Source organism: Oncorhynchus gorbuscha, unplaced genomic scaffold (assembly GCF_021184085.1).
Source record: "Oncorhynchus gorbuscha isolate QuinsamMale2020 ecotype Even-year unplaced genomic scaffold, OgorEven_v1.0 Un_scaffold_1431, whole genome shotgun sequence".
Classification (NCBI taxonomy): domain Eukaryota; kingdom Metazoa; phylum Chordata; class Actinopteri; order Salmoniformes; family Salmonidae; genus Oncorhynchus; species Oncorhynchus gorbuscha.
This window is the reverse complement of record NW_025746213.1, coordinates 14,524-40,930: the sequence shown is the minus strand read 5'-3', so window position 1 is coordinate 40,930 and position 26,407 is coordinate 14,524. Positions and strand designations below refer to the sequence as shown.

At 44.7% G+C, this 26,407-nt stretch overlaps 1 protein-coding gene across 1 annotated transcript; it reads left to right on the top strand.

The window, feature by feature from the left end:
• Positions 1-277: 277 nt before the first annotated feature.
• Positions 278-26,407, top strand: LOC124022802 (A disintegrin and metalloproteinase with thrombospondin motifs 7-like; the record flags this gene model as incomplete). The annotated part of the gene is given in 9 exon segments (XM_046337486.1): positions 278-452; positions 455-513; positions 6,304-6,414; positions 6,417-6,483; positions 7,177-7,184; positions 8,929-9,102; positions 22,705-22,788; positions 24,908-25,032; positions 26,258-26,407. Coding segments are annotated over 9 exon segments (953 nt in total), but the record flags the coding sequence as incomplete, so codon positions are not given.

Here is a 26,407-nt window from a genome sequence, read left to right as displayed (position 1 = left end):
TCCTCAAGTAAAAAAGACAGACATACTGTAGTCATATTCAACCCCTGTTTAAATGATGGATAGTGTGTGTTTCTTGTGCAGATGGAACTGTTTACAACCTCACAGTCAATTAGTTGACAGCATGTTTTTATTTTCTCTCCCAACCAGAGAGCTTTCTACAGGGGCTTCCGCAGTACGAGGTCGTTCACCCCTACCGAGTGGACGCCAAAGGTCACTTCCTGTCCAACTTTGTGTCCCACCGCGTCAGCCGGGTACAGCGGAGGGAAACCCAGGGGAACCAGGAAACCCTACACGGGTGTTCTACCAGTTGCAGCACGGTGGCCACAATCTGCACTTCAACCTCACCCTCAACCCACACCTGCTGGCTCCTGGCTTCCTGACTGAGCGAAGGTACGGTGGCATGGAGGGGGCCAAAATACGCAGCCATGGCCCTTCGCTGTGCCACTTTATCGGGACGTGTGGGACCAGGCAACCATCAAGGGGAGGGCGGCTATAAGCACTTGTGACGGCCTGGTGAGTGCCGTCACTGCTGACCTACTGAGAGGCTGAGATAGACCGTCACTGCTGACCTACTGAGACCGTCACTGCTGACCTACTGAGACCGTCACTGCTGACCTACTGAGACCGTCACTGCTGACCTACTGAGACCGTCACTGCTGACCTACTGAGACCGTCACTGCTGACCTACTGAGACTGTCACTGCTGACCTACTGAGACTGTCACTGCTGACCTACTGAGACCGTCACTGCTGACCTACTGAGACCGTCACTGCTGACCTACTGAGACCGTCACTGCTGACCTACTGAGACCGTCACTGCTGACCTACTGAGACCGTCACTGCTGACCTACTGAGACCGTCACTCTGACCTACTGAGACCGTACCTACTGAGACCGTCACTGCTGACCTACTGAGACCGTCACTGCTGACCTACTGAGACCGTCACTGCTGACCTACTGAGACCGTCACTGCTGACCTACTGAGACCGTCACTGCTGACCTACTGAGACCGTCACTGCTGACCTACTGAGACCGTCACTGCTGACCTACTGAGACCGTCACTGCTGACCTACTGAGACCGTCACTGCTGACCTACTGAGACCGTCACTGCTGACCTACTGAGACCGTCACTGCTGACCTACTGAGACCGTCACTGCTGACCTACTGAGACCGTCACTGCTGACCTACTGAGACCGTCACTGCTGACCTACTGAGACCGTCACTGCTGACCTACTGAGACCGTCACTGCTGACCTACTGAGACCGTCACTGCTGACCTACTGACCGTCACTGCTGACCTACTGAGACCGTCACTGCTGACCTACTGAGACCGTCACTGCTGACCTACTGAGACCGTCACTGCTGACCTACTGAGACCGTCACTGCTGACCTACTGAGACCGTCACTGCTGACCTACCGTGCTGACCTACTGAGACCATCACTGCTAACTGCTGACCACTGCTGACTGAGACCGTCACTGCTGACCTACTGAGACCGTCACTGCTGACCTACTGAGACCGTCACTGCTGACCTACTGAGACCGTCACTGCTGACCTATTGAGACCGTCACTGCTGACCTACAGAGACCGTCACTGCTAACTGCTAACCTACTGAGACCGTCACTGCTGACCTACTGAGACCGTCACTGCTAACTGCTGACCTACTGAGACCGTCACTGCTGACTGCTAACCTACTGAGACCGTCACTGCTAACCTACTGAGACCGTCACTGCTGACCTACTGAGACCGTCACTGCTGACCTACTGAGACCGTCACTGCTAACTGCTGACCTACTGAGACCGTCACTGCTGACTGCTAACCTACTGAGACCGTCACTGCTAACCTACTGAGACCGTCACTGCTGACCTACTGAGACCGTCACTGCTGACCTACTGAGACCGTCACTGCTGACCTACTGAGACCGTCACTGCTGACCTACTGAGACCGTCACTGCTAACTGCTAACCTACTGAGACCGTCACTGCTGACCTACTGAGACCGTCACTGCTGACCTACTGAGACCGTCACTGCTGACCTACTGAGACCGTCACTGCTGACCTACTGAGACCGTCACTGCTGACCTACTGAGACCGTCACTGCTGACCTACTGAGACCGTCACTGCTGACCTACTGAGACCGTCACTGCTGACCTACTGAGACCGTCACTGCTAACTGCTGACCTACTGAGACCGTCACTGCTGACTGCTGACCTACTGAGACCGTCACTGCTAACCTACTGAGACCGTCACTGCTGACCTACTGAGACCGTCACTGCTGACCTACTGAGACCGTCACTGCTGACCTACTGAGACCGTCACTGCTAACTGCTAACCTACTGAGATATCTTTTTACTTTCACATCCTAAAGGGTCATGCAAAACATTTAACTTCTAGAACTTCTCTGTTCCTAGGATAACAAGTCAAAGTAGAAATACAATTGATCAAAAACATAATGTTGATCGATGCCAATGACTGGTCCTATCCAGTTTCTGTTTTCCAATTTGGTTCTGTGCATGAGACTGGATAAAAGTGTTTGCTAAATTGCATATATTATTATCATTATACAAAACCAAAGAAGATTTATTACATTTTTAGGTGAAATTGTAAATGACGATTCATTAGAGGTGTATTTAATTCCTCTAGCTCTGATAAAAATATGCTAATGCTTTGCAATAAGCAGTAAGTACTACTGTATAATGTTGTATGCCACACTGGCTTCAACTTAGTTTCAATCTTTAAACACACGTCTGAACAGATGATGTTTAAGTATTATATTTTATAGTTGTCTCTGAATTCATTACGTGCTGTTGGCCTCATTCCTGCTCTGTTAGTGTAGTTCTATTATTAGATTGTACCATCCATGAAAAACAGTGACTGGTTGGTGAAGGGACCTGTGAGCTGTGCTTGAGAGGATGTGTTTGACATCACAAATGTTAGAGCAGCTTTCATCTAAAATCAGGCTGGATGTCATCGATGACATGTGGGTGTGAAAGACATCATCATGCTTCCATGAACAGAACAAGTGATGGAGCCTGTGTTGTGTTTACGCATGATCAATTTACCTCTCATTGTCTTACCTATCCACTAGAGTAGGTCACTCAAACTGAATTATAAAGCATGTGTTCACTGTCACATCTGTGAACGCTGTCCACATACCACCTCTCCTCTGTGACCGCTGTCCACATTCTACCTCTCCTCTTTGTTCACTGTCACATCCCATCTATCCTCTGTGATTGCTGTCCACATCCCATCTATCCTCTGTGATTGCTGTCCACATCCCATCTCTACTTTGTGACTGCTGTCCATGTCCCATCTCTACTCTGTGATTGCTGTCCACGTCCCATCTCTACTTTGTGACTGCTGTCCATGTCCCATCTCTACTCTGTGATTGCTGTCCATGTCCCATCTCTCCTCTGTGATTGCTGTCCACGTCCCATCTCTACTCTGTGATTGCTGTCCACGTCCCATCTATCCTCTGTGATTGCTGTCCACGTCCCATCTATACTCTGTGATTGCTGTCCACGTCCCATCTCTACTCTGTGATTGCTGTCCACGTCCCATCTATCCTCTGTGATTGCTGTCCACGTCCCATCTCTACTTTGTGACTGCTGTCCATGTCCCATCTCTCGTCTGTGACTGCTGTCCACGTCCCATCTCTCCTCTGTGATTGCTGTCCACGTCCCATCTCTCCTCTGTGACTGCTGTCCATGTCCCATCTCTCGTCTGTGACTGCTGTCCACGTCCCATCTCTCCTCTGTGATTGCTGTCCACGTCCCATCTCTACTCTGTGATTGCTGTCCACTTCCCATCTCTACTCTGTGACTGCTGTCCACGTCCCATCTCTCCTCTGTGATTGCTGTCCACGTCCCATCTCTCCTCTGTGATTGCTGTCCACGTCCCATCTCTACTCTGTGATTGCTGTCCATGTCCCATCTCTCGTCGGTGACTGCTGTCCACGTCCCATCTCTCCTCTGTGATTGCTGTCCACGTCCCATCTCTACTCTGTGATTGCTGTCCACGTCCCATCTCTCCTCTGTGATTGCTGTCCACGTCCCATCTCTACTCTGTGATTGCTGTCCACGTCCCCATCTCTACTCTGTGATTGCTGTCCACGTCCCATCTCTCCTCTGTGACTGCTGTCCACATCCCACAATATCATACTGTTCCATTATTACTGTATTCCTTTCTCCCTACAAGTCCTGTCAACAACATCATACTGTTCATTATTACTGTATTCCTTTCTCCCTACAAGCCCTATCCAACAATATCATACTGTTCCATTATTACTGTATTCCTTTCTCCCTACAAGCCCTATCAACAACATCATACTGTTCCATTATTACTGTATTCCTTTCTCCCTACAAGCCCTGTCAACAACATCATACTGTTCCATTATTACTGTATTCCTTTCTCCCTTTCTAATAATATATCTCTCAATTTCTGCCTTTTTCCATTTGTTCTAGAAATTCAAACATTTGCATGCAAACCTAAACATTTGTGATAAGTTTAAGTGACTGTAAATGCTTGTTTTCCCCACAATAAGGGACTTTTGGCCAATGGGGAAACTTTCCCAGAGTATCATCTTAAATGTCCATGTTCTTGAACAGTCAACTTCTCGTTGAATCCAAGGTGTATATACTGTATAGTGAATCTGTCCTTTTAAACTCTTTTAACCTGGGGGAGGGGGACTTACTGGACTGGAAATGTTGTTTCTTTAAAATGATAGCAATTGGATATATTGAGGAGAGATCGACGGGCTCCAGACCCACAGCGTATCATTTGGCACAATGCCACATCTCGTTCTAAGTTCCACAGCTACGGCTGAGCCAGAAGCCCAGAGGCCAGACTGCTGGGTTGAAGACTGTCTTAAGTCTAAATCATTGTTGCGGAGCATTCGCGATTTAGCCATTATAGTTATGACTCAATTTCAGTCGGTGCGTTTTCTCTCATATGTCCTTGTTTTGCTCCCAAAGGGAAGGGAAAATAATCACATGATAAATCCCAAGATAACTTGTGTTTATGTAATACTGTAACCTAATGGCACATTTTCATGAAGCTGATTGCATTTATTTCTCTCTGAAGCAATTTTGACCCATCTCTCACCCAGTAGAGTGTGCTAACTGTGTTCTTCCCATATCAAAGCAGTTGTGATCCCTTGTTCTCCCAGTAGAATGTGCTAACTGTGTTCTTCCCATATCAAAGCAGTTGTGATCCCTTGTTCTCCCAGTAGACTGTGCTAACTGTGTTCTTCCCATATCAAAGCAGTTGTGATCCCTTGTTCTCCCAGTAGAATGTGCTAACTGTGTTCTTCCCATATCAAAGCAGTTGTGATCCCTTGTTCTCCCAGTAGACTGCGCTAACTGTGTTCTTCCCATATCAAAGCAGTTGTGATCCCTTGTTCTCCCAGTAGACTGTGCTAACTGTGTTCTTCCCATATCAAAGCAGTTGTGATCCCTTGTTCTCCCAGTAGACTGTGCTAACTGTGTTCTTCCCATATCAAAGCAGTTGTGATCCCTTGTTCTCCCAGTAGACTGTGCTAACTGTGTTCTTCCTATATCAAAGCAGTTGTGAGCCCTTGTTCTCCCAGTAGAATGTGCTGTGTTCTTCCCATATCAAAGCAGTTGTGATCCCTTGTTCTTCCAGTAGAATGTGCTAACTGTGTTCTTCCCATATCAAAGTAGTTGTGATCCCTTGTTCTCCCAGTAGACTGTGCTAACTGTGTTCTTCCCATATCAAAGCAGTTGTGATCCATTGTTCTCCCAGTAGAATGTGCTGTGTTCTTCCCATATCAAAGCAGTTGTGATCCATTGTTCTCCCAGTAGAATGTGCTGTGTTCTTCCCATATCAAAGCAGTTGTGATCCATTGTTCTCTCAGTAGAATGTGCTGTGTTCTTCCCATATCAAAGCAGTTGTGATCCCTTGTTCTCCCAGTAGAATGTGCTAACTGTGTTCTTCCCATATCAAAGCAGTTGTGATCCCTTGTTCTCCCAATAGAATGTGCTAACTGTGTTCTTCCCATATCAAAGCAGTTGTGATCCCTTGTTCTCCCAGTAGAATGTGCTAACTGTGTTCTTCCCATATCAAAGCAGATGTGATCCCTTGTTCTCCCAGTAGAATGTGCTAACTGTGTTCTTCCAAAAATCAAAGCAGTTGTGATCCCTTGTTCTCCCAGTAGAATGTGCTAACTGTGTTCTTCCCATATCAAAGCAGATGTGATCCCTTGTTCTCCCAGTAGAATGTGCTGTTTCTTCCCATATCTATGTTTTTCTCATAACAAAAGCAATACTGACCTACCTACCTCCCTCTGTAGACTGGGCTGTTCAAGCTGTCCCAGGAGGAGTTCTTTATCCGGCCATTGGAGCGGTCCAGTGATGAGTTGACGGCACCACAAGTCCACATTATTTACAAGCGCCACACCTCCCCACCCAAAGCCAGTTGGTACAGCCCATCTCTGGAGACCATACCACCAACGGTACCTGTGGGGTTAAAGGTGAAGCCTCCCGTCTTGACCTGGCATCACACACTCCATTATAGAGGCCTTCGAGGATGTGACTGTTCCAATACTTTAAAGATGCACCTTTCCTTCCCTTCCTTGAACTAATCACCAATTTCACAAGGTCGGATTGGACAAAACAAAGATCCCACTTCTGACAACAACTGATTTTACATGTCAGATCCAACCAGACCCATCCAGATGGTGCCAGATCAGTCATGCTTTATGGAAGGGAGGATGCATTTTCTAAGTATTGAAACAGGGCCGATCCACTGAGAGATCCCTATCCCAACCTGGATCTATCACACAAACACATACACGTACAGTACACACACACACTGAATTCCACTCTCTAGAGGTGGAGGAAGACGGCCTAGGAACAGTTGGGCTGGTAATGGGGCCTGTTTGAAATACCAGGAGCCTTAATTAAGCCCTGAAACACCATTGCCGGATGAAAAAAATAACTCTTTGAGAGGCAGTATTATGCAAGAGAGACATGTAAATATTCCATTAGGAATTCATTAAACTGCAGGCCCCCACATCCTCTCTCACAGGGACTTGAACTATTTTGAAAATAACTCTTTGTATGTTTCGAACTCAACACAATGTATCAGAACGTGCACTTCACTGGTAGTCTTGGTTGACTTCACCCACAGGGAATAGGTCAAGAGAATTGTTGTTTCTTTATAGAATATCCTGCAGATGGCTGGGGATGCTAGAGAGAACCAGGGAAGATCATCTGGTTTACCAGGCATTTTAGGAGGGAAATAAAACCTCTTCCACCAGACTGTAAACTGTCTCAAGCATGCATAAAATCCCACAATGTATCATCCTCTCTCCTGTACAGGGTTATATTCAACACAATGCGTGCGTATAGGGTTCTAACTCTGTATGTTTCTTTATAGAATTCCCACAAGACATTTAGAAAGACTGAATTGTCTCTGTTGTATGTTTCTTTATAGAGTACATGTTATATTCAACACAATGTATCAGTGTGTACTGTATAGGGTTCTAACTCAGTTGTATGTTTCTTTATAGAGTACATGTTATATTCAACACAATGTATCAGTGTGTACTGTATAGGGTTCTAACTCTCCTGTATGTTTCTTTAGAGTACATGTTATATTCAACACAATGTATCAGTGTGTACTGTATAGGGTTCTAACTCTGTATGTTTCTTTATAGAGTACATGTTATATTCAACACAATGTATCAATGTATCAGTTCTAACTCTGTATGTACTGTTATATTCAACACAATGTATCAGTGTGTACTGTAAGGGTTCTAACTGTATGTTTCTTTATAGAGTACATGTTATATTCAACACAATGTATCAGTGTGTACTGTATAGGGTTCTAACTCTGTATGTTTCTTTATAGAGTACATGTTATATTCAACACAATGTATCAACTGTACAATGTATCATGTTATATTCAACACAATGTACTGTATAGGGTTCTAACTCTCTGTATGTTTCTTTATAGAGTACATGTTATATTCAACACAATGTATCAGTGTGTACTGTATAGGGTTCTAACACAATGTATCAGTGTACTGTATAGGGTGTATGTTTCTTATATCAGTGTGTACTGTATAGGGTTCTATTTATAGAGTACATGTTATATTCAACACAATGTATCAGTGTGTACTGTATAGGGTTCTAACTCTGTATGTTTCTTTATAGAGTACATGTTATATTCAACACAATGTATCAGTGTGTACTGTATCTAACTCTGTATGTTTCTTTAACATGTTATCTTCTCCTGTATTATAAACTGTATCAGTGTGTACTGTATAGGGTTCTAACTCTGTATGTTTCTTTATAGAGTACATGTTATATTCAACACAATGTATCAGTGTGTACTGTATAGGGTTCTAACTCTCCTGTATGTTTCTTTATAGTACATGTTATATTCAACACAATGTATCAGTGTGTACTGTATAGGTATGTTTCTTTATAGAGTACATGTTATATTCTCAATGTATCAGTGTACTGTTTCTAACTTTATAGATAGTACATGTTATATTCAACACAATGTATCAGTGTGTACTGTATAGGGTTCTAACTCTCCTGTATGTTTCTTTATAGAGTACATGTTATATTCAACACAATGTATCAGTGTGTACTGTATAGGGTTCTAACTCTGTTGCCACTTAGTGTGTACTGACTAACTTGTCTTTTCATACATATGATATACAGTTTTGGATAAATTCACTATTGACTACAGTTAATGTAACTGACCTGATCAAACACATAACATGTTTTACATAAACATCCCTTACTAATTAATATATGGTGTAACTAAGTTCAAACCAATCAAGGATAACACAAAACATGTCTGACTTATTCCATGCTATTTTTAAACACAATACTAAAGCTACAACTCTACAACCACAATATTTGTCATGGCTCCGCCCTCAGATCCCGCTGCGGCGTTGGAGCGTGTGGAGAGGCAACGGGAGCGCTGGGAGAGACGCCAGCGGAGGAAGAGGATACGCCAGCGTTCCATCAGCAGGGAGAAGTGGGTGGAAACGCTGGTGGTGGCAGATTCCAAGATGGTGGAGTACCACGGCACCAAGGGCGTGGAGAGCTACGTACTGGCTGTCATGAACATCGTAAGTGTCTGCTAGCCGTCTGTACTGGCTGTCATGAACATCGTTTGTGTCTGCTAGCCGTCTGTACTGGCTGTCATGAACATCGTTAGTGTCTGCTAGCAGTCTGTACTGACTGTCATGAACATCGTTAGTGTCTGCTAGCCGTCTGTACTGACTGTCATGAACATCGTTTGTGTCTGCTAGCCGTCTGTACTGACTGTCATGAACATCGTTAGTGTCTGCTAGCCGTCTGTACTGGCTGTCATGAACATCGTTAGTGTCTGCTAGCCGTCTGTACTGACTGTCATGAACATTGTTTGTGTCTGCTAGCCGTCTGTACTGGCTGTCATGAACATCGTTAGTGTCTGCTAGCAGTCTGTACTGACTGTCATGAACATCGTTTGTGTCTGCTAGCCGTCTGTACTGACTGTCATGAACATCGTTTGTGTCTGCTAGCCGTCTGTACTGGCTGTCATGAACATCGTAAGTGTCTGCTAGCCGTCTGTACTGGCTGTCATGAACATCGTATGTGTCTGCTAGCCGTCTGTACTGGCTGTCATGAACATCGTAAGTGTCTGCTATCCATCTGTACTGGCTGTCATGAAACATCGTTTGTGTCTGCTAACTGGCTGTCATGAACATCGTAAATGCTGTCTGTACTGGCTGTCATGAACATCGTTTGTGTCTGCTAGCCGTCTGTACTGACTGTCATGAACATCGTAAGTGTCTGCTATCCATCTGTACTGGCTGTCATGAACATCGTAAGTGTCTGCTAGCTGTCTGTACTGGCTGTCATGAACATCGTAAATGTCTGCTAGCCGCCTGTACTGACTGTCATGAACATCGTATGTGTCTGCTAGCCGCCTGTACTGGCTGTCATGAACATCGTGTGTCTGTGTCTGCTGGCTGTCATCCGTCTGTACTGGCTGTCATGAACATCGTAAGTAAGTGTCATGAACTTGTAGCCGTCTGTACTGGCTGTCATGAACATCGTTTGTGTCTGCTAGCCGTCTGTACTGACTGTCATGAACATCGTAAGTGTCTGCTAGCTGTCTGTACTGGCTGTCATGAACATCGTAAGTGTCTGCTAGCCGTCTGTACTGGCTGTCATGAACATCGTAAGTGTCTGCTAGCCGTCTGTACTGGCTGTCATGAACATCGTAAGTGTCTGCTAGCCGTCTGTACTGGCTGTCATGAACATCGTATGTGTCTGCTAGCCGTCTGTACTGGCTGTCATGAACATCGTAAGTGTCTGCTAGCCGTCTGTACTGACTGTCATGAACATCGTGTCTGCCAGCTCTCTCTGTCTCACTGTATTTTCTTTTGGTAGGGTGTCAGCAACACCAAAGTTGTGGGTTTGATTACCAAATATGGGCTAGTGTGCTGGGTGTCCGCTGGAAGTAGCCTTTGGTCGGCTGAAATGCCCTTTCTTTTATTTCCAGTGCAAACTTCTTGACCCTACTCTAAATCCATCCCAGTAACTTGCTTATAGTTCTAGGGAACTAGGTTTCAAATAACTTGATTTACACATTAGCTTCTTTGCTTAGGTAGGCTGCAGCCTTGACAGTAATTCTGTTGTCACTGTATGTAGGCGATATTATATAACATCCATGTCAACAACATCATCCAAAACATCCCATCTTGGCTGGGTCAATACCTATGCTAGATGCTTCCATGTGTTTCACCCTCATCTCTCTTCTGTTAGTATTGTGACATGTTTGGATTTATCATTCCTTCCCCATGTCCTGTAGCCCTCATCCATCTCTTTTATCACTCCTTCGCCATGTCCTGTAGCCCTCATCCATCTCTTTTATCAGTCCTTCCCCATGTCCTGTAGCCCTCATCCATCTCTTTTATCAGTCCTTCCCCATGTCCTGTAGCCCTCATCCATCTCTTTTATCACTCCTTCGCCATGTCCTGTAGCCCTCATCCATCTCTTTTATCACTCCTTCGCCATGTCCTGTAGCCCTCATACATCTCTTTTATCACTCCTTCCCCATGTCCTGTAGCCCTCATCCATCTCTTTTATCACTCCTTCCCCATGTCCTGTAGCCCTCATCCATCTCTTTTATCACTCCTTCCCCATGTCCTGTAGCCCTCATCCATCTCTTTTATCACTCCTTCGCCATGTCCTGTAGCCCTCATCCATCTCTTTTATCACTCCTTCCCCATGTCCTGTAGCCCTCATCCATCTCTTTTATCGCTCCTTCCCCATGTCCTGTAGCCCTCATCCATCTCTTTTATCGCTCCTTCCCCATGTCCTGTAGCCCCCATCCCTCTTTTATCACTCCTTCCCCATGTCCTGTAGCCCTCATCCATCTCTTTTATCACTCCTTCCCCATGTCCTGTAGCCCTCATCATCTCTTTTATCACTCCTTCGCCATGTCCTGTAGCCCTCATCCATCACTCCTTCCCCATGTCCTTATCATCCATCTCTTTATCACCCTTCGCCATGTCCTGTAGCCCTCATCCATCTCTTTTATCACTCCTTCCCCATGTCCTGTAGCCCTCATCCATCTCTTTTATCACTCCTTCCCCATATCCTGTAGCCCTCATCCATCTCTTTTATCACTCCTTCGCCATGTCCTGTAGCCCTCATCCATCTCTTTTATCACTCCTTCCCCATGTCCTGTAGCCCTCATCCATCTCTTTTATCGCTCCTTCCCCATGTCCTGTAGCCCTCATCCATCTCTTTTATCGCTCCTTCCCCATGTCCTGTAGCCCCCATCCCTCTTTTATCACTCCTTCCCCATGTCCTGTAGCCCTCATCCATCTCTTTTATCACTCCTTCCCCATGTCCTGTAGCCCTCTTCCCTCTCTTTTATCACTCCTTCCCCATGTCCTGTAGCCCTCATCCATCTCTTTTATCACTCCTTCCCCATGTCCTGTAGCCCTCATCCATCTCTTTTATCACTCCCTCGACCATGTCCTGCAGCCCTCATCCATCTCTTTTATCACTCCTTCCCCATGTCCTGTAGCCCTCATCCATCTCTTTTATCGCTCCTTCCCCATGTCCTGTAGCCCTCATCCATCTCTTTTATCGCTCCTTCCCCATGTCCTGTAGCCCTCATCCATCTCTTTTATCGCTCCTTCCCCATGTCCTGTAGCCCCCATCCCTCTTTTATCACTCCTTCCCCATGTCCTGTAGCCCTCATCCATCCCTCTTTTATCACTCCTTCCCCATGTCCTGTAGCCCTCATCCATCTCTTTTATCACTCCTTCCCCATGTCCTGTAGCCCTCATCCATCTCTTTTATCACTCCTTCCCCATGTCCTGTAGCCCTCATCCATCTCTTTTATCACTCCTCCGACCATGTCCTGCAGCCCTCATCCATCTCTTTTATCACTCCTTCCCCATGTCCTGTAGCCCTCTTCCCTCTCTTTTATCACTCCTTCCCCATGTCCTGTAGCCCTCATCATCTCTTTTATCACTCCTTCCCCATGTCCTGTAGCCCTCATCCATCTCTTTTATCACTCCTTCCCCATGTCCTGTAGCCCTCATCCATCTATTTTATCACTCCTTCCCCATGTCCTGTAGCCCTCATCCCTCTTGTATCGCTCCTTCCCCATGTCCTGTAGCCCTCATCCATCTCTTTTATCGCTCCTTCCCCATGTCCTGTAGCCCTCATCCATCTCTTTTATCGCTCCTTCCCCATGTCCTGTAGCCCTCATCCCTGTTTTATCACTCCTTCCCCATGTCCTGTAGCCCTCATCCATCTCTTTTATCGCTCCTTCCCCATGTCCTGTAGCCCCCATCCCTCTTTTATCGCTCCTTCCCCATGTCCTGTAGCCCTCATCCATCTCTATCACTCCTTCCCCATGTCCTGTAGCCCTCTTCCCTCTCTTTTATCACTCCTTCCCCATGTCCTGTAGCCCTCATCCATCTCTTTTATCACTCCTTCCCCATGTCCTGTAGCCCTCATCCATCTCTTTTATCACTCCCTCCACCATGTCCTGCATCCCTCATCCATCTCTTTTATCACTCCCTCGACCATGTCCTGTAGCCCCATCCCTCTTTTATCGCTCCTTCCCCATGTCCTGTAGCCCTCATCCATCTCTTTTATCACTCCTTCCCCATGTCCTGTAGCCCTCTTCCCTCTCTTTTATCACTCCTTCCCCATGTCCTGTAGCCCTCATCATCTCTTTTATCACTCCTTCCCCATGTCCTGTAGCCCTCATCCATCTCTTTTATCACTCCTTCCCATGTCCTGTAGCACTCTTCCCTCTCTTTATCACTCCTTCCCCATGTCCTGTAGCCCTCATTCTCTTTTATCTCCTTCCCCATGTCCTTATCATCCATCTCTTCCCCTTCCCCATGTCCTGCAGCCCTCTTCCCTCTTTTTATCACTCCTTCCCCATGTCCTGTAGCCCTCATCCATCTCTTTTATCACTCCTTCCCCATGTCCTGCAGCCCTCATCCATCTATTTTATCACTCCTTCCCCATGTCCTGTAGCCCTCATCCCTCTTGTATCGCTCCTTCCCCATATCCTGTAGCCCTCATCCATCTCTTTTATCACTCCTTCGCCATGTCCTGTAGCCCTCATCTATCTCTTTTATCACTCCTTCCCCATGTCCTGTAGCCCTCATCCATCTCTTATCACTCCTTCCCCATGTCCTGTAGCACTCTTCCCTCTCTTTTATCACTCCTTCCCCATGTCCTGTAGCCCTCATCCATCTCTTATCACTCCTTCCCCATGTCCTGTAGCCCTCATCCATCTATTTTATCACTCCTTCCCCATGTCCTGTAGCCCTCATCCCTCTTGTATCGCTCCTTCCCCATGTCCTGTAGCCCTCATCCATCTCTTTTATCGCTCCTTCCCCATGTCCTGTAGCCCTCATCCATATCTTTTATCACTCCTTCGCCATGTCCTGTAGCCCTCATCCATCTCTTTTATCACTCCTTCCCCATATCCTGTAGCCCTGATCCATCTCTTTTATCACTCCTTCCCCATGTCCTGTAGCCCTCATCCATCTCTTTTATCACTCCCTCCACCATGTCCTGCAGCCCTCATCCATCTCTTTTATCACTCCTTCCCCATGTCCTGTAGCCCTCTTCCCTCTCTTTTATCACTCCTTCCCCATGTCCTGTAGCCCTCATCATCTCTTTTATCACTCCTTCCCCATGTCCTGTAGCCCTCATCCATCTCTTTTATCACTCCTTCCCCATATCCTGTAGCTCTCATCCATCTCTTTTATCACTCCTTCCCCATGTCCTGTAGCCCTCATCCATCTCTTTTATCGCTCCTTCCCCATATCCTGTAGCCCTCATCCATCTCTTTTATCACTCCCTCGCCATGTCCTGTAGCCCTCATCCCTGTTTTATCGCTCCTTCCCCATGTCCCGTCCCTTCCCTCTTTTATCGCTCCTTCCCCATGTCCTGTAGCCCTCATCCATCTCTTTTATCTCTCCTTCCCCATGTCCTGTAGCCCTCATCCCTCTTATCGCTCCTTCCCCATGTCCTGTAGCTCTCATCCCTCTCTTTTATCGCTCCTTCCCCATGTCCTGTAGCCCTCATCCATCTTTTATCACTCCTTCCCCATGTCCTGTAGCCCTCATCCCTCTTTTATCGCTCCTTCCCCATGTCCTGTAGCCCTCATCCCTCTCTTTTGTCGCTCCTTCTCCATGTCCTGTAGCCCTCATCCCTCTCTTGTATCGCTCCTTCCCCATTTCCTGTAGCCCTCATCCCTCTTTTATTTATATATTTTTTCATTTTCCAAATGACTACAACTTCCTGTGCACTGACCCTTGTGTTTTTAGCACTTCCTGGACGGAGGCCAGACCAAGTCATCTGACCTCGTCCTCGCTCTATTGCCGTTGAGCGCATTAGGAAACTTTTTCCAAAACACGGTAACTGTTGGTTCCAGCTGCAGCTGTCAAGAAGGGCTAGCACAGGATGGTGAATCAGGAAAGGGATTTCAATAACAGAGAGCTGCCTTGGCTTCACCGGAGCCAGTGGACAATAAGAAGAAGAGGAAACACACATTATCCTCCACATCCTCTCAGGTGTCTTGTTTTCAGCCCTGCAAACCTCTGCTTTGAACTCCACAGCCTCCTGTTATTGTGTCAAGGGAGACTGTAGTGATCATACAGTGAGTGAAGCGCACCTCCACGGTAACGGAATTACACTGAGACTCCGAATTTTCACTTTTTAACTTTTGTATACCAAACAAAACCATTTGATTTTCAAAGTAAAAAAACTACTCTTATGCTGCACAACTACTTTTAACAATTTTCACTGAACATTTTACAAAACACATTGCCAGTCTTTGTGCTTAGAGTTCTATGGTTTGTTAAACTTTGAAATCAATCGTTTTGTTTAGTATACAGTCGTGGCAAAACATTTGATAATGGCACAAATATTAATTTTCAACAAAGTCTGCTGCCTCAGTTTGTATGATGGCAACTTGCATATACTCCAGAATGTTATGAAAAGTGATCAGATAAATTGCATTAATTGCAAAGTCGCTCTTTGCCATGCAAATTAACTGAATTCCCAAAAACATTTCCACTGCATTTCAGCCCTGCCACAAAAAGACCAGCTGACATCATGTCAGTGATTCTCTCGTTAACACAGGTGTGAGTGTTGACGAGGACATGGCTGGAGATCACTCTGTCATGCTGATTGAGTTCAAATAACAGACTGAAAGCTTCAAAAGGAGGGTGGTGCTTGGAATCATTGTTCTTCCTCTGTCAGCCAATGGTTGCCTGCAAGGAAACACGTGCCGTCATCATTGCTTTACACAAAAAGGGCTTTACAGGCAAAGATATTGCTGCCAGTAAGATTGCAATCAACCATTTATCGGATCATCAAGAACTTCAATTAGAGCGGTTCAAATGTTGTGAAGAAGGCTTCAGTGCACCCAAGAAAATCCAACAAGCACAAGGACCGTCTCCTAAAGTTGATTCAGCTGTGGGATCGGGCACCACCAGTACAGAGCTTGCTCAGGAATGGCAGCAGGCAGGTGTGAGTGCATCTGCACCCACAGTGAGGCAAATACTTTTGGAGGATGGCCTGGTGTCAAGAAGGGCAGCAAAGAAGCCACTTCTCTCCAGGAAAAACATCAGGGACATACTGATATTCTGCAAAGGGAACAGGAATTGGACTTCTGAGGACTGGGGTAAAGTCATCTTCTCTGATGAATCCCTTTCCGATTGTTTGGGGCATCTGAAAAAAGCTTGTCCGGAGAAGACAAGGTGAGCGCTACCATCAGTCCTGTGTCATGCCAACAGTAAAGCATCCTGAGATTATTCATGTGTGGGGTTGCTTCTCAGCCAAGGGAGTGGGCTCACTCACAATTTTGCCTAAGAACACACCCATGAATAAAGAATGGTACTGACACATCCTCCGAGAGCAACTTCTTCCAACCATCCAGGAACAGTTTGGTGATGAACAATGCCTTTTCCAGCATGATGGAGCACCTTTCCATAAGGCAAAAGTGATAACTAAGTGGCTCGGGAGCAAAACCGATATTTTGGGTCCATAGCTAGGAAACTCCCCAGACCTTAATCCCATTGAGAACTTGTGGTCAATCCTCAAGAGGCGGGTGGACAAACAAAAACCCACAAATTCTGACAAACTCCAAGCATTGATTCTGTAAGAATGGGCTGCCATCAGTCAGGATGTGGCCCAGAAGTTAATTGACAGCATGCCAGGGCGGATTGCAGAGGTCTTGAAAAAGAAGGGTCAACACTGCAAATATTGACTCATGTAATTGTCAATAAAAGCCTTTGACACTTATGAAATGCTTGTAATTATACTTCAGTATTCCATAGTAACATCTGACAAAAATATCTAAAGACACTGAAGCAACAAACATTGTGGAAATTAATATTTGTCATTCTCAAAACTTTTGTCCACAACTGTACATTTTAAAGTGAAAAATCAGAGTTTCCTAATTCTGTTACCATGGAATTGCCCTGAAGCAAAACAAACAGAGATGTCATGCAGGAGCTTTCCATTGTCTAAGTGTGTTGACTAGACTAGTGTGAGGACGGCCATGTTGAAACTCATTAAAAGGATGAAGAAAGATGGTATTTCGACAGTTCTCACGTGATACTGTCCGTCTGTCTTCTGTGGGATGCTGTCCTCAAACTACATTGACATGCAGGATGACAGAATATTTAAATATTCCCAAAAATGATAATAGTGTTTTGGGTGAAATGAAATGCAATTAGTGAGAGAGCAATGTGTCTCAATGATGATCTAAACTACGGGTCTTTTTATTCTCGGCATTACAACGACAGACACATTGGCAGTGTGCAGTTTCACTTCAAAACGCCTTTCATGTTTGGAACAGTCTGGACCATACCTAGTATGATGGACCGTACCTAGTATGATAGACCAGTTGTTTCAGTCGGGTACATGGCAGCAGGCACAATGCCTATTTGAGTTCCAGTGCAGTGCTATTTGTTCAGCTATGCGTTTCATCTCTTTTATACTGAAGGCTTTCCCTGCCTTTGGCAGTGGAGCAAGTACTGGGACTCGGGGACAAATAGCATTTATGATGAAAGAGTCCCTTCATACATTGTGCTGGTGATATGCTGTCTGCAATGTCACTATGACGAAGCCCTGCCTGCAGAGTTAGAGGTTGGTTTGCACGCCAACAAGGGACGGTCATGGATTCCAATGTGACCAATATCAGGATCATTTTTGAAAACATTCACACAAAGTCAAAGTAAACATTTTTTTTTTTAAATGTACGTTCATAATGTTTCCACGGAGGGGATCCCGATTTGAACAATGTCAGGGGAATTTTTTCAAATCACTGAAACTCAGTTCATAATATCAGCTCAGCTCAAAAGTCCCAATATTATTCAATACCCACATATGGTTGCGGTTTGGTGTGGCTTTGTAAAGTTCACTGGACCAACTTTTGGTCCTAAATCAGACGATGTAGGCCTATAATTTGATACGTTTGACCACCACTGTAAGTATTGGTAATAACTCATTTTCTCAAGCGTAAAATCCAAAAGCTTTGGTCCAGGACCACAATGCATCACTTCGACCAATGATGACTCAATGGAGAAGGTAAATATTACTCAGTGTTGTTGTGAACAGATCAGAACACATTAAAAACCTTTATATAGAGCACACATCTATGTTGTAAAGGTCATACTAAGGCGTTATACACTGCTTTATTTTAGGGCTGTTCCCGGAGAGCTACTGTCCTGTAGGTTTTCACTCCAACCCTGTTCCCGGAGAGCTACTGTCCTGTAGGTTTTCACTCCAACCCTGTTCCCGGAGAGCTACTGTCCTGTAGGTTTTCACTCCAACCCTGTTCCCGGAGAGCCCTGTTCCCCGTTCCCGGAGAGCTACTGTCCTGTAGGTTTTCACTCCAACCCTGTTCCCGGAGAGCTACTGTCCTGTAGGTTTTCACTCCAACTCTGTTCCCGGAGAGCTACTGTCCTGTAGGTTTTCACTCCAACCCTGTTCCCGGAGAGCTACTGTCCTGTAGGTTTTCACTCCAACCCTGTTCCTGGAGAGCTACTGTCCTGTAGGTTTTCACTCCAACCCTGTTCCTGGAGAGCTACTGTCCTGTAGGTTTTCACTCCAACCCTAATCTACTGCACCTGATTCTAATAATTACCTGGTTGATTAGCTGAATCTGGTTAGTTACAGCTGCGGTTGGAGTGAAAACCTATAGGAGGGTGGCTCTCCAGGAACAGGGTTGGAGTGAAAACCTATAGGAGGGTGGCTCTCCAGGAACAGGGTTGGAGTGAAAACCTACAGGACAGTAGCTCTCCAGGAACAGGGTTGGAGTGAAAACCTACAGGAGGGTGGCTCTCCAGGAACAGGGTTGGAGTGAAAACCTACAGGAGGGTGGCTCTCCAGGAACAGGGTTGGAGTGGAAACCTACAGGAGGGTGGCTCTCCAGGAACAGGGTTGGAGTGGAAACCTACAGGAGGGTGGCTCTCCAGGAACAGGGTTGGAGTGAAAACCTATAGGAGGGTGGCTCTCCAGGAACAGGGTTGGAGTGAAAACCTACAGGAGGGTGGCTCTCCAAGAACAGGGTTGGAGTGGAAACCTACAGGAGGGTAGCTCTCCAGGAACAGCCCTACTTTATGTCTATGTCATTACAATGTGTGGTGCTTGTTCAAGGTTCATCAGTTCCTATGCTGCAGTGTGAGACACCACCTTACTGGATAGGTCTAGCTTTGACAGCTACAAGTGGTTGTCTACCAACAGCTTCAAAATGATCCACACAATTCATTAGATAGATTACTTCAAGACAAGCCGTCCTTAACGCGTCTATTTTGAACGTCTGCTTCTTTCCGTCAGATGGGTCCGCTATTTTATCACACAGTCAGAACAGGAAAGGTGTCAGCATTGGGTCCTTGACTTCTAAACATAACGAGGACTAAGTAACCCTGAAAGAGTTGGGGCTGATTTAAACCAGTCTTTATGTATAAGTAACCCTGAAAGAGTTGGGGCTGATTTAAACCAGTCTTTATGTATAAGTAACCCTGAAAGAGTTGGGGCTGATTTAAACCAGTCTTTATGTATAAGTAACCCTGAAAGAGTTGGGGCTGATTTAAACCAGTCTTTATGTATAAGTAACCCTGAAAGAGTTGGGGCTGATTTAAACCAGTCTTTATGTATAAGTAACCCTGAAAGAGTTGGGGCTGATTTAAACCAGTCTTTATGTATAAGTAACCCTGAAAGAGTTGGGGCTGATTTAAACCAGTCTTTATGTATAAGTAACCCTGAAAGAGTTGGGGCTGATTTAAACCAGTCTTTATGTATAAGTAACCCTGAAAGAGTTGGGGCTGATTTAAACCAGTCTTTATTATAAGTAACCCTGAAAGAGTTGGGGCTGATTTAAACCAGTCTTTATGTATAAGTAACCCTGAAAGAGTTGGGGCTGATTTAAACCAGTCTTTATGTATAAGTAACCCTGAAAGAGTTGGGGCTGATTTAAACCAGTCTTTATGTATAAGTAACCCTGAAAGTTGGGGCTGATTAAACCAGTCTTTATGTATAAGTAACCCTGAAAGAGTTGGGGCTGATTTAAACCAGTCTTTATGTATAAGTAACCCTGAAAGAGTTGGGGCTGATTTAAACCAGTCTTTAATAAGTAACCCTGAAAGAGTTGGGGCTGATTTAAACCAGTCTTTATGTATAAGTAACCCTGAAAGAGTTGGGGCTGATTTAAACCAGTCTTTATGTATAAGTAACCCTGAAAGAGTTGGGGCTGATTTAAACCAGTCTTTATGTATAAGTAACCCTGAAAGAGTTGGGGCTGATTTAAACCAGTCTTTATGTATAAGTAACCCTGAAAGAGTTGGGGCTGATTTAAACCAGTCTTTATGTATAAGTAACCCTGAAAGAGTTGGGGCTGATTTAAACCAGTCTTTATGTATAAGTAACCCTGAAAGAGTTGGGGCTGATTTAAACCAGTCTTTATGTATAAGTAACCCTGAAAGAGTTGGGGCTGATTTAAACCAGTCTTTATGTATAAGTAACCCTGAAAGAGTTGGGGCTGATTAAACCAGTCTTTATGTATAAGTAACCCTGAAAGAGTTGGGGCTGATTTAAACCAGTCTTTATGTATAAGTAACCCTGAAAGAGTTGGGGCTGATTTAAACCAGTCTTTATGTATAAGTAACCCTGAAAGAGTTGGGGCTGATTTAAACCAGTCTTTATGTATAAGTAACCCTGAAAGAGTAAAACCAGTCTTTATGTATAAGTAACCCTGAAAGAGTTGGGGCTGATTTAAACCAGTCTTTATGTATAAGTAACCCTGAAAGAGTTGGGGCTGATTTAAACCAGTCTTTATGTATAAGTAACCCTGAAAGAGTTGGGGCTGATTTAAACCAGTCTTTATGTATAAGTAACCCTGAAAGAGTTGGGGCTGATTTAAACCAGTCTTTATGTATAAGTAACCCTGAAAGAGTTATGATTTAAACCAGTCTTTATGTATAAGTAACCCTGAAAGAGTTGGGGCTGAAAACCAGTCTTTATGGGGAGTTGATTTAAACCAGTCTTTATGTATAAGTAACCCTGAAAGAGTTGGGGCTGATTTAAACCAGTCTTTATGTATAAGTAACCTGAAAGAGTTGGGGCTTTTAAACCAGTCTTTATGTATAAGTAACCCTGAAAGAGTTGGGGCTGATTTAAACCAGTCTTAATAAGGAACGAGTTGGGGCTGATTTAAACCAGTCTTTAATAAGTAACCCTGAAAGAGTTGGGGCTGATTTAAACCAGTCTTTATGTATAAGTAACCCTGAAAGAGTTGGGGCTGATTTAAACCAGTCTTTATGTATAAGTAACCCTGAAAGAGTTAGGGCTGATTAAACCAGTCTTTATGTATAAGTAACCCTGAAAGAGTTGCATTAAACCAGCACATTAACCAGGCTCAAACACATTATTAGTCTGATGGCGTCTGCCTCCTCCTCCTGGAGAAGGGAAACAGTTCTTAGTGAAAATGAGCTCTCACTTTCTATTTAACCAGGCACCCTAGCACCTGTTCAGTGAGCCTCCTGAGCCCCTACTTAATGTAGGACTGGAAACATAAAGCCAGCGTGTGTGTGTGTATTACAATGTGACCTGAAAACTGAGGTGTGTGTGTGGGCGGCTGCCTCCAAGATGTTGCTAATCAGCCCGGGAGAAAGCTGCTGCTGCTACTGCAATGGTTGTTTGTTGTTACCAGAGAATCAAAGGAACCCTTAATTCACTACAGCAGCTTGAGAGATAAGAGGGAGCAAGGGATGGATGAAAGGAATGAGGAGAGGGAGGGAAGGAGTGTGTGTGTAGAGCTTTAACAAATACCTAAAGGAAAATAAGTATTATACCCTCCTGAACGAGGTAATTGTGTAGTTCAGATAACCTGGCCATCTGTCTCCTAAACCTCAACTGGAAAGATGGAACATGTTAATGCTGTAATCTGCAGAAGTGAGACCCGTGGATGTTGTTTTCTGCATCACATTGTTGCTTTGGAGAAATGTGAGCAGGGAACAGAAAGTTTATTTTTATTTTTAAATCTTTAAAAAAAAAAAAGTACCCCCTTTTTTCTCCCCAATTTCGTGGTATCCAATTATTTTAGTAGCTACTATCTTGTCTCATTGCTACAACTCCCATACGGGCTCGGGAGAGACGAAGGTTGAAAGTCATGCGTCCACAGGAGTCGCTGGTGCGCGATGAGCCAAGGATATCCCTACCGGCCAAGCCCTCCCTAACCCGGACGACGCTATGGGGGATTGTGCATCGCCCCACAGACCTCCTGGTCGCAGCTGGTTACGACAGAGCCTGGGCATGAACCCAGAGTCTCTGGTGGCACAGCTGGCACTGCAGTATACAGCACCCTTAACCACTGCGCCACACTGCGCCACACAGAAAGTTGACCAAAGTTATCAATCATTGTTTTGTGTTTCTGAAGGGATTTTCCAGACAGACTCATGTAACACTAATCATCACTGTCTGCCTTGCCTTTCCATTGTCGTAGGAAACATTCCTCAGTAGACAAGACAGTCCTTTATTTCTAATTACTGTGATATACCTCATATGAACTGTATACCACACGTGGAAAGACAATACAACATAATGGTACTGGATTGCCTATTTGTTGAGAAGGACAGGTTTTTGGCCCAACCCACTGAGTCTAAATCATGTCCATTCTGTTTCAGGTGTCGGGGTTGTTTCATGATGCCAGCATTGGAAACCCTATCAACATCGTAGTGGTTCGTCTGATCCTGCTGGAGAAGGAAGAGGTAAGAGAACCACAGCTCCGGCCTGCACGTTACAAAACACCATTAGTAAACCACTGTCATTGGAGCTCCGTTTTAAAGACAGATTTACTGAATCAGTGTTGAAAGACTTACGAAGGGTTCATTTGTGGCATAAAATGACTGCCAGATCTCAATGACAATGACCATTAATCTTATCCTAAAACAAAACTGTCAGACTGACCACAGCCAGATATTTTAATTCGATTTTAGCCATATAAAACACAACAACAAAAAAGGTAACACAAAAATAGCTAATTATGAATTGATCACAAATCCTAACACCAGTCAATAACAGATTCAAGTGGCTTGAGTCCCAGTGTCATACGAGGAAATGGAATATGTGACGCACATTGTAAAGATGTCGCAAAGTTACGTTTCTTTTCGTGGCGTCGAGATTCCACTCTTGTTAAAACTAGTGTATGATCATGCATTGTCGCTTGAAACTAAGCAGTTATGCTCTTGGTAATTGGTCTAAACTAGTTCCAATGTCATTTTCCGTAAACGATAAAATAATATCATTAGTTTGTGTAATGATCTGAGGAAGTTCTGACTGCAGGCGATGACCGACTCTGTATGAGAGAGATTGAGATGGGGGAGAGAGAAATGGAGAAATAGAGAACAAGAGAGAGCGAGAGCCAGTACATAGCTACGTGCCTTTCTGTTTATTCAACTGTGAAGCAGTGTCTATTTCACTGTCCATCTTTGTAATGTGGTGCCATAATATCCTAGTCTTGGGGGAAAGGATTGTCTATTGCACTGCAACATTCTAGAGATTTACTTTGTTGGTGGAGGGGTGAGAACAGAGAAGCTCATTAGCGAGAGAAGGAAAGCGAGAGCGAGAGAGTGAGAGATGGATAGCGCTAGCCCCATCTGACTACTGTCTCTATCCTCCTCCCACTCCAGCCTTGTCGTCATCATCATAGCCAAGGCCTCAGTTACATCCTTCAGCCTTGTCATCATCACAGCCAGTTCTTCAGATGTATCCTTCAAACAGCATTTTACATCAGAACACCACTGGCTCCCAGTGTAGGAAGTATAGGCCCCTACACCCTTCCCACAATGTGTTAGGAAGTGTAATGTGCTGAAACAAATCTCTCTGAAGTCGTGGTTACTGGCTAATGGGAATGATGTAGTCTGAGAAAGGGCATGTAGGGTAAGTTTCCTAACCATTCCCTATTCAAATCATCTGGAACTGCTCTATAGGTCTCTGTTTCATGTCTATATTTTGAAAAGGGAATTGGCCTGATCAACTCAAAAGTTTGTAGTAGAAAAAAGTATTTGGGTGCCGATTTCAAAAGGCATACATTTGAAAAAAGGAAGAACCTGTTTTCTTTTAATTTTTATGTATTTATTTAGCAGGTCAGAGGTCAGAGCAAACGGAGGCATTTAGGCAAAGCCTTTGTCTAAAGCTGACTAAGCCTGTCACCGAAACACATTCGTTTGCACTGACTTAAAAGAAAACAGGTTTTTCCTTTTTTCAAATATTCCACTGACACTGTAGTGTCTATACGTTGACACACAACCATATAGTTTAAGCTCACTTCTCCTATGGGTCAACTACTAGACTGTCGATGTTTATATCCCTGCAGAGTAAAGTCTGTGGTTGGCCATAATATGGTTCTTAATGGGTTGTCATAATCATGCTTGAAAGTGCACATTTGAACCTTGAATGCAGTTTTGACTCCTGAAGGTGAATCTAACTCTTCATCAAGAGCTAATAGCTCAAAGCTATGATAATATGGACAATTGTATTTCTTTCTAGAATGGCTGTCTAGTAGAAACAGCAACATCTTTTAAATAGCTCTAAAGCAGTGATGTAGGGGAAAAACAAAATTGGTGGAAAAACTCTCTGGTTGTAATGCTTCCTATTCTTTCAATGCTTTTTCCCACAAAAGGTGTGTAACCTGTGTTTACTTGACTACTGCTCTACAGGGACCAGATAAAGGTCTCACAACCAGAGAAGCAGTTTACAACCAGGAAATGATGTCATTATGACATCAGATGCCATCAGCAACACAGCTTTGGAAAACCTCCCCCCTGTTCATGAAGGTATCTGATGTTTCCTTGTCTAACGTAACGATGACATCCCTGTGGTTGGCAGGAAGACCTGAAGATCACTCACCACGCTGACAACAGCCTGAGCAGCTTCTGTAAGTGGCAGAAACGGCTTAACGTGAAGGGAGAAGAACACGCGGTCCATCACGACGTGGCCGTCCTTCTCACCAGGTAATCCACTCCCACCAAGGCTGAATTCCATTTGCGGTCTATTGGGGAGAGGATGTATACTGAGCAAAAATATAAAGGTAATTTGCAATATGAAAATCAGTCAATTGACATCTGTGGCATTTTGTTGTGTGACAAAACTGCATATTTTAGTGGCTTTTTATTGTCCCCAGCACAAGGTGCACCTGTGTGATGGTCATGCTGTTTAACCATCTTCTTGATACGCCACACCTGTCAGGTGGATAGATTATCTTGGCAAAGGAGAAATTCTCATTGACAAGGATGTAAAAAAAATTGTGCCCAATCATTTTAGATAAATAAGCTTTTTGTGTGCATGGAACATTTCTGAGATATTTTATTTCAGCTCATGAGACACGGGGCCAACACTTTACATGTTGCGTTTATATTTTTGTTCAGTATACTTTCCTCTCCTTACTTGTGCTTTCTGAATAGTAATACCTTTTGGTGCCGTCCTAGAAGCTGAAGGAAGTGGTCCTCCTCGTAAGCATTTGTCCTATTTTATTTATCTCGAAAGGCCCAAAATGTATTTCTCCTCACCATTCAGTCATGGAGGACAGTCCTTTTAACACGATGAATGGAATGAATGTGAGACATTACATGTAGAACACCATACTGGGACAAAACAGCCTTTGCCTACCTTCCCCTCCCATTGATGGCCTGACTGTTATTCTCTGTAGTTTACCACCAGAAACTAATTCTATTTTCCCTTCTTAATTGAAAAGACCTTTTTTCCTCCCTCGTGCCATCTCTTTGATGAGACCGCTTTCCACTCAAAGCCACTCATTAAACTATGATTCTTTTGTTTGACAAACGAGTGCAATTAGAGGCTCCACCAGAACTTTAATTTGAGCAGCGCCACAACAACAAGGATATTTGCAGAGATTTGGTGACATTCCCTGGACCTTTTTCAGAAGGTAGTTGGAGCTCCTGAGTTGTACTTTTCTCCAATTGTTTTAATTTAAGTAGCTTTTCCACAGAGACTCATCCCACCGATCATAGTCTTAATAGATTCAGAACATTAAAAACATGTCAAGAATAGGAAGTGATGATGTTAAAGGTCATTGTTGTGCTCCTTATTACAATGTTTCAGTCCTTCTCTCCCTCTGTCCTTTCCTTCTCTCCCTCTTTCCTCCTTTTCCCTCTCCTTCCCTCATCCTCTCGCCTTCTCTCCCTCCTTCCTCCCTTTTCCTCTCCCTCCTCTCCTCAGAAAGGACATCTGTACGGCCATCAATAAGCCCTGTGAGACCCTGGGCCTGTCTCATGTGGCAGGAATGTGTCAGCCCCACCGCAGCTGCAGCATCAGTGAGGACACAGGCCTGCCGCTGGCCTTCACCGTCACCCACGAGCTCGGGCACAA